General features: G+C 40.4%; 1 protein-coding gene across 1 annotated transcript; it reads left to right on the forward strand.

Annotated features, from left to right (window-relative positions):
- Nucleotides 1-426: 426 nt before the first annotated feature.
- Nucleotides 427-9,013, forward strand: LOC112250246. Its single transcript, XM_024420223.2, has 9 exons — nucleotides 427-743; nucleotides 1,310-1,406; nucleotides 4,137-4,315; nucleotides 4,493-4,581; nucleotides 4,941-5,105; nucleotides 5,308-5,409; nucleotides 6,503-7,098; nucleotides 7,485-7,533; nucleotides 8,279-9,013. The coding sequence occupies exons 2-9, from the start codon at nucleotides 1,323-1,325 to the stop codon at nucleotides 8,587-8,589; spliced, it is 1,575 nt and encodes a 524-aa protein (XP_024275991.1). The 5' UTR covers nucleotides 427-743; nucleotides 1,310-1,322; the 3' UTR covers nucleotides 8,590-9,013.

Below are 9,013 nucleotides of genomic sequence, written 5' to 3' on the forward strand. Positions count from 1 at the left end.
TTGGCCTACATGCTGGTGTGTTTTGTTGTAAATGTATGAGGAAAGGGTATTATGTCACAACAGTTTTGATCCTACTGAAAAGTACATCTTAAAAATTGTAGGTTTAGATTTCATACTGTGTCAACAAGATCTAAATCGTTTTTTTTAAATGGCCATAATTCTCGAATAGAGATAAAAATGGAAATGTATTCATTGTTGTCACAAAAAAAAACTATTTAATTGAATTATTTTTGATTATATAAAATCACCTTAAACTAAAGTAGCAGGTGTAAAATAAGTGATTACACAGAAACAGCCTATTAAACTACTAGCCTACACAATCCATATCTATTACACATATTAGTATAGGCCTACTAGATTGCCGTTTATTACATTGCTATTACACAGACAGGCATAACAGGCAGGCTACACAGAAAGATAGGCTACTGTAGGCAGACAAACAATCAGTCTACTACCATGTGTTTATTCTCTGTAATTAGCCAATATCCAGGACCACTATAACAAAAGTACAGGGCCATATTCCCTATCCGATAATTGCAAGCACAATTTCAGAAGTTACCTAATTAGTGCGCACTGATACTGGTTTTGGCCACCAGACGCGCAGCCCGTGAGGCATGTCAGGGCATGTCCAGATCGGATGAAGTGGCACTGCATAGACTATCGATAGCGTGCACAAGTATAGACTCGTGAAAACGATAGAAAAAGGTGCCCTTAAGTATCTTCGCCAACCTTAATGGATCGAGGTAAAACATTTTTTTACTTTGAGTCATTTGATGTGATACTACTCAGGGTGGGAAATGATTATTGGCTCGTAATGCGGTGCGCACTGCTGGTCATGAATCATCTTTCCAGTTGCTAATGTATGAGTTGTCCAACCGTAGTGTTTTTTTTTGTTGCTTTGTGGTATTTCATAAAACAGTTGAGTAATTCTTTGTCAATATTAGTAGCAGTGTTGTAAGTTAAAGTAGAGGACAAGTTATGTTACAACCTCTGCATGTATTTTTCCTCTATATTATTATTTCGGTTTTTACCCCTCAACACAACACATAGGCTCCATCCATCATCTCTATCTGATTTAAGATTTAGAAATCCTCTGCCTGTCACAGTATATCATCTTGTTGTGTTTTGTTGTCTACATGTTTTGTGTTCTTTAGTGACATCAAGCAATATATTTGATTCAATATTCAATGCAGTGGCTAAGAAACAGCACTCTCTGCATTTTGTTTCCATTTTAATCACTTCATTATAAAGATTTAAAAATGGGCTAATTACTGAGCTATAAACTTCTATACATATTTTTTTATTTTAGTTACATTGCTGTCATGGATTGTTCTGAAACCCAGTACTACTTGAGTGGGGACTGCCACCCTTGTCTGCAATGTGGACCAGGACAAGAGCTGTCAGAGGTGGGTATTATAAAACTATACAGGAATATTGAAAGAGAAATTACTGGATTTTTACAAAGGTCAAAATGTAGATAGGCCTGGTGCTGGCTACACAGACACTGATTCATCTCCTTTTCACTGCAGCCATCTGAGCACCCACATAAATTACTGCAGAACTGGGATTTGTAATTAACGTTACTATGAAACCACAAAGAGTTTGGTTTGTCTGTGGCAATCTCTCACTCTAAAAGAATCCCACTGGCAGAGAGAACTTTGTTCCAAGTTTACAAGTCCACTTGGCAGGCCTGCTAACCCAGCTACAAGATAACGTTCTGAGAACCATATGTTTCTTAGAGCTTGGTGAGAGAGTGGTTCTCCTATGTTTTTTTTTTTGTATACAACCTTCCCACAACTTTCTGGAAATGGTGTAGGATAGTTGCTTGGCTTTGGAACATTTTCAGCACATTAAGAAATTTGACAACAAAACTAGATTTACTTGGTATTTCATTACTTTAACAGAACGTTTCCTAAAAGTTCAAACATGGTTACATTTCATTTAAATTTTGCAAATTTTCTAGGAACGTTCTACAACAGTTTTGACATTGGGAATGTTCTCATAGTTCAGAGAAAGTTACGAAACAATGTTCTTCTGTGGGAATTGCAGTACTTTAGCGTAAAATTTCTTACAGATTTCTGCACGGTTCCATTTAAAGTCATGTTCTCAAATTGTTTCAAGAACGTTCAGAAAATGTTCTATAAAAACCACAAGAAAAAGTTTAGCAATGTTCAAATTGTATTTTATTTGTCACATGCACCGAACACAACAGGTGTAGACTTTACCGCGAAATGCTTACTTACAAGCCCTTTCTCAATAATGCAGAGTTAAAAAGAAATAAAAGATTAGCAAAAATAATAATACAAAAAACAGTAACACAATAAAACAACAATAATGAGGCTATATACAAGGAGTAATCTTTTCAGCCTCCTGAGGGGGAAGAGGCGTTGTCGTGCCCTCTTCGCGGCTATGTTGTTGTGTTTGGACCATGATAGATCCTTAGTGATGTAGACACCGAGGAACTTGAAGCGCTCGACCTGCTACACTTCAGCCCTGTTAATGTGAATTAGGGCGTGCACAGCCCTCCGTTTTCTGTAGTCCACGATTAGCTCCTTTGTCTTGGTGACGTTGAGGGAGAAGTTTTTGTCCTGGCAGTGTGTGTCTGACCTCCTTCCTATAGGCTGTCTGATCATCGTAGGTGATAAGGCCTACCACCATTGTGTCGTCGGAAAACTTAATGATGGTGTTGGAGTCATGCGCAGTCACACAGTCGTGGGTGAACAGAGAGTACAGGAGGGGACTAAGCACACAACACTGAGGGGCCCCTGTGTTGAGGGTCAGCGTGGCAGATGTATTGTTGCCTACCCTCCCCACCTGGGGGTGGCCTGTCTGGAAGACCAGGATCTAGTTGCAGAGGGAGGTGTTTAGTCCCAGGGTCCTTAGTTTATTGATGAGCTTTGAGAGCCCTATGGCGTTGAACGCTGAGCTCTAGTCAATGAACAGCATTCTCACGTAGGTGTTCCTTTTGTCCAGGTGGGAAAGGGTAGTGTGGAGTGTAATAGAGGTTACGTCATTTGTGGATCTGTTGGGGCGGTATGCGAATTGGAGTGGGTCTAGTGTGTCTGGGATGATAGTGTTAATGTTAGCCATGACCAGCCTTTCAAAGCATTTCATGGCTACAGATGTGAGTGCTACAGGGCAATAGTAATTTAGACAGTTTACCTTGGTGTTCTTGGGCACAGGGACTATGGTGGTCTGCTTGAAACATGTAGGTATTACAGACTGTTCAGAGAACATTCTAAGAATGTTATTTAAAAACATTTACATTCCGTTCTCAGCATCAACAAAACTCTCTCTATCCTCTATTTTAAGATTGTAAAGGTGTGTTGGCCGCACCCACAAATTGGCCACACCTGATCTTAATGAGTTCTTGTTTCCTCAGAAATGGGGTCTGTTTGAATAGACTCAAATGAACAGCTTTGTAAGGGTAAAAAAACATGGCTTGCTATCTCCATCCTGGTGTTGCTTAAGACTAATTCCATGGATAGAGAACAGAAGATTATAGGTTTGAATCTCACTGATGCCTTGTCATAATAAAAAAATAAATGTATTTGCATGATTAATGCCTAAAGAAATACATTTGCATGTGTCCCATCTGTGCTTACAATTTAAAAAAGTGTACCCAAAATAAGATAGCAGTGTTATTAAAAGTTTTATTGAAACATTCAGTGAAAGTTAAGGATTTTTTTTTTTTTTACTCAAAATAACCTAGAATTTCCTTTCTCAGAGCGTTAATAAAAATGTTCAAGGAACCAGAGTAAAACACTCTCAAAACTTCAAAATAAACATTCCCAGAACAGGCTACATGTTCACTTCTGTTCTCAGGGCGTTTAAAAACATTTAATTTTACCTCAACCAATGTGAAACTGAAAACATACGTTCCCACAACTTCCAAGGAACCAAATTTGCTAGCTGGGAAGATCTTGCCAATGGAGGTTTAACCATGACCTAAAATAACCCCATGTGGTCATTGGATGGGGAAACTGTCATGTACTTTGTAATCTAGACCTCTAATCATCATATTAATTTATATTTCTGTTTTGCCACTGTCTTCTTAACAAATTTACTTCAGTGAAATCCTTAGCTGTAAACAGGTCTAATGTGCACTGTATATTTTGATTCTTATTTCCCGCCAGGACTGTGGTTATGGAAGTGGATGGTCGGCTTCTTGCATCCCCTGTAGTGTCAAGACTTATAAAGAGGGCTGGGGTTACCACAACTGCAAATTCTGTCAGTCGTGTAAACGCATAAACAGGCACCAGAAGTCACTGTGCACCTCTAAGAGCAATGCTATCTGTGGGGAGTGCTTGCCAGGGTTTGTACCTGTACATTATCTAATTGCATTCTTACGTATAGTATATACAGATCTTTCCTTAAGACGTAGCTGTGCTTTTAAGTCATAAAAGCTCTCCATCCAGAACATGTGGACTTGTTTACTTGAAATACAACTATTTCCAACTTTTTTCCCTGCTTTAATTTGATCTAATTGCAGATTCTACAGTAAGACACGGATGGATGGCTTGCAGGAATTGGAGTGCATGCCGTGTGGTCCCTCCTCTATCACTGAGCAGCAGTGCAGCCGTAAGTCTCAGAAAAGCTTGGCCCAGGACTGAGAAAGAAAAAAAACACTTCAGAACTGCTCATTATTGTATGAGTCAGTTGTCTAGCCTACTGTTATATTTGAACATTTCCTCCATGTACTGGAAACATATTTACCCATGTTTTTATTTTGAGATTTGTTGCCTTAGAGAATGCATTGTTTGGGTCATGAGATATTCAAGAATTACAACACTGTTGTAATATTCTATTAATACAATAGTGTTACTGTCATTATTTGCCAATGGATCAAAGTCAGAATTGTAAAACATAAAATAAATGCTGTGTGTGTAAGCATGTGCTCAGCCTTAGGCAGCACCGACCTCAAACCTTCTATTTTGCAGGAAGCAGAAGAGTTGATGTGGGAAAAGTCTGGAGCCCAGAAGGCCCAGCCCAAAATGCTGCTGTCATCACCACCATTTCTTTCGCCCTGGTTACCATGACAATCTTCCTCTCCGCTGCCTTGTTTATATACTTCAGACATACCTTACTAAAGAAAATATTTAAAGGTATCTCATGATCTGCACACAAATATCTCCTTTAATGAAGTGTTTGTTGCATGAGATGTTCACAACTACTGATGAAACTGCAATAATGTGGGTTCTGTCAATGTGTTTGTTAGAATCGCTTTTATAGTAACATGCAGGGTACAGGTAATCCTCCTCAAACTGTGCCTCGTCTAGCTCATGAATGATATTCTCTCTCTGAAAGGATGCCTGGCTCCTCAAAGCACAAGTCAGAGTGACATGGAGTGTGCAGCATCCCCAGTGAACGTGGTCACGCTGAATCTGGAGCAGCAAAGCCAGGACTCGGGTAACTATAAGAGTAGAACAGCACCCACCATGATGTATTGAACTGCACATTATTTACACTGATAATACCAAACATTAGGAATACCTTCAGTTGTGTCAAGTTGGCTGGATGTCCTTTGGGTAGTGGACAATTCGTGATACACACGGGAAACTGTTGAGCAGACAAAACCCAGCAGCGTAGCAGTTCTTGACCAAAACTGGTGCGCCTGGCACCTACTACCATACCCCTTCAATCGCACTTCAATATTTTGTCTTGCCCAGGAGCCCTTTGAATGGCACACATAAACAATCCATGTTCCAATTGTCTCAAGGCTTAAAAATCCTTCTTCAACTTGTCTCCTCCCCTTCAGCTACATTGGTTAAAGTAGATTTAACAAGGGACATCAATAAGGGATCATAGCTTTCACCTGGTCAGCCTACTGTATGTCATGGAAAGAACAGATGTTCTTAATATTTTGTGTATATAGTGTATATATTACTACAACAGACATAACACATGATGAATAAGGGCTTTAACCCTTTCCACTCACAGCCCCTGTCATCCCGTATATGTGTTGAATATGGCAGATTTTGTAATTGATAAGCGCCTAAATTGGAATGCAGTGGCTGTACAGTAACATGCTATACATGACGTCAGAGCTCAGGTTCTCCGCTTCACAGCGCTGTGTGGGTTCTTCTGTTCAAATCATTTCAATTTGCCTCTATGGGTCCCTTGTAGCTCAGTTGGTAGAGCATGGTGCTTGTAATGCCAAGGTAGTGGGTTTGATTCCGGGCAGTGGTGGAAAAAGTACCCAATTAGTAAAGCAAAACACAAATACCTAAAAAAACCTTCTTTTTTTTTACTTAAATACTTTACAACACTGATTCTGGGGACCACCCATATGTAAAATATATGCACGCATGACTGTAAGTCACTTTGGATAAAACCGTCTGCTAAATGGCATATTATTTCATCCATATAGGCCAATTTCCACTAGCGCAACGGGTTAAACATTCCCTAATTGAATCATATTATAGTAAATTTGCAAATGCATGGTTCATTAGGGGTTTGTTAGGATACTAATGTAACCATCTGATGACGTGTCTTCTTACAGGTGCATGTGATAACTCCACCACCACTGCAGACATGTTGGCCAGACTGCAGTCCAATGTGGACATGACTGTCCCTCTGGGGTTCATTCTACTAAACCCTGACCTTAAAACTCAGGACCAAATCAACCTGCTGGAGACCCAGCCCCTGGTGCGTAACTCCACCTGCAGTAACTGCTCCTCTGGGTTTGTCTCTCAGATATCCTCTGAGCCCTCCTCAATCAGCAGTGATGTCTCACTTACAATGGAGACCCCTGTGGGTCCAGTAAACAGTGGGGAGTCTGAGGCAGGGTCCTTTTTCCTGCCCCTGCAGAGCAGTGAGGGTTACGATGCTTCTGAGCTGCAGGATAGCCCTCCCTATCAGCATGTACCAGTGGAGTGCACTGAGCTAGACTTCCACAGCACTGCAGCCCTCCACAGTGCCACAGACCCAGATTGTAGCTCTGTGAGCCTGGGGATTACTGTGATATCCAAGATTAAGGATGGCCCTTCTGGAGACGGGTCAAGAGGAAGACAACTGAGGAGTCCGTCTGCCTGCCCAGAGGAGCAAACTGACAGCTGTTGGAGCAGCCATCAGCAACCCTGCTACAGCAGTAATGCGGTAATTACCCGTAGGAAAGACAGGGCTGTGTCTCACCTGTTCCTCTCACACAGAGGACCTTTTATTCAGCAGTAGAGAGTTGGAGTAACCAGTCACTAGACTTAGCTGTCTTTTATGCTCATACAGCAAATGTTAAAAGCAAATGTCACCTTTAATTTGACTCTTTAAGGTGTGGCACGCACACGCACACAGATCTCATAAAATATGAGTTGTGATATCCTCTTAGTATAGGCAAGATACTGGATGCCTTTAAAGATATTTTTCACACTTGTCATTTCACACATAATTAGCTAGATGTGCCAAATTAAGTTTACAGCTTCACTCATTTAGTAGAGGATGTTTCCCTGAACAAAGCAACAATGTATTCATAATATTTCTATTTGTAGATGGAAGAAACACTGAGCCTGCTGAAGAAGTGTATCCGAATCATGCAAGGTGGGATATTCTTCAGTTGACTATCTAAAGCCTATTTAAATGCTGGAGCACATCCAACAGAAACAAAATGAAACATTGGGGATTATCAAAAGACCACAATACACATATTTGTATTAGGTGAAGTTCTGTTGTTGTTGTTGTTGTTGTTGTTGTGGCTAGGGATTCAGTAGAGATACATATTCACAGAACCGCAATTTTGTTCTGGACGGTTCCGGATTTTAAAGTTAATGTAGCCATTTCTAACAGGAGTAGTTTTTAAAAGTTGTTTTTCATTAAGTCTTGCTAGTTTAAAAAAAAAAAAAATATTTCTTTGTCTTGGCCAAGAGGTATAGTCGAATATACATGGCCTTACTGTTCTACAGGCCACATGGAAAAATAGACAATCATTGTACAAAGAGACTTAGCTGCATACTTGGCACCACTGGCAAAGTTTTCAAGAAGATAACATTTTTCCCTTTACAGCAGGGATGGGCAATTGACCCCTTTTGAAGGCTCTCAGATACATTTGAATTAATTATTTTGGAACTCAGTCAGAGTCTCAACTACTGTTGCAAGTTAGAATAGTAGAATACATTTGCACACTGTCACTGTCCACGAGACATTCTCAAATCTTGAATGTAGAAACGGCATAACAGAATAGTTCACCTCTGGTGGGAGGTTAAACAGTTGTAGGCAGTGGGATCTGTACTGTGTCATAGCTCTGCTTTTTTAATGCCATCATTTCCCCATTGTATCTTCTGGCCAGGTGTCCATCTAGGCAGGCTGCCACAGGCCTTGGTGGATACTCTGGCGTTGAAGCTGGACCCAACATTCCCAGGAGTACAGAACTACCAGCAGGTGGCGCTGAAGATGGGCGTACCTCACGAGTTGCTCAAAGGCCTGTGCGGGTTTGATCACGTCTTTCGGTACCTTTCCTCCTGCACTCTGCTAACAGTACCTGACCTGCTCCACACGTTCTACCTGCTGCAGCGGCTCGACACTCTGCTCTTGCTGTGTGAATATGCCATGCAGAGCCAGACTCAGAGCCAGGTCACAGGATGCACATTTTACTGTTAATACTAACAACGCTTCTGCCAATACAGCCCAGAGGGCTGACATAATCAGCATGCGTACTACTGAACTAGAACCTACCTGATACAACGAAATTGCTCAAACTCTCGGGTGGGGATGTGTAAATATTTGTTTTTAATTCCGAATGGATTATATTTGATTTTTTACCTGGTTCCACATGTAGTGTATGTGAATGTTAATGTGATATAAGCCACTGTACGTTACAATTATTTTTGTCATGCAGCAAATGCTATGCAGGAAAATGATGCATTCATATTTGAAAAGTTTGTCAGAAGATACATTTTAAATGCGTAAGTACTGTACAAGTAGTGTTAATTTGTCTACTGAATGAATCAAGTTATATTAGTGTTACTTTTTATACATGTCTTGGACTTTTATAAACAAAATAAAAATTACATTCAGATTCATG

The sequence above is a fragment of the Oncorhynchus tshawytscha genome, linkage group LG30 (genome assembly GCF_018296145.1).
Source record: "Oncorhynchus tshawytscha isolate Ot180627B linkage group LG30, Otsh_v2.0, whole genome shotgun sequence".
NCBI classification, from domain to species: Eukaryota; Metazoa; Chordata; class Actinopteri; order Salmoniformes; family Salmonidae; genus Oncorhynchus; species Oncorhynchus tshawytscha.

What these genes read in the sequence shown, in the direction of transcription:
- LOC112250246 (XM_024420223.2), top strand. Translation starts at nt 1,323, where the DNA reads ATGGATTGTTCTGAAACCCAGTACTACTTGAGTGGGGACTGCCACCCT. An exon ending in CAGGACAAGAGCTGTCAGAG is followed by an intron (nt 1,407 to 4,136) that starts GTGGGTATTATA and finishes ATTTCCCGCCAG; the next exon opens with GACTGTGGTTATGGAAGTGG. An exon ending in GTGTATCCGAATCATGCAAG is followed by an intron (nt 7,534 to 8,278) that starts GTGGGATATTCT and finishes TCTTCTGGCCAG; the next exon opens with GTGTCCATCTAGGCAGGCTG.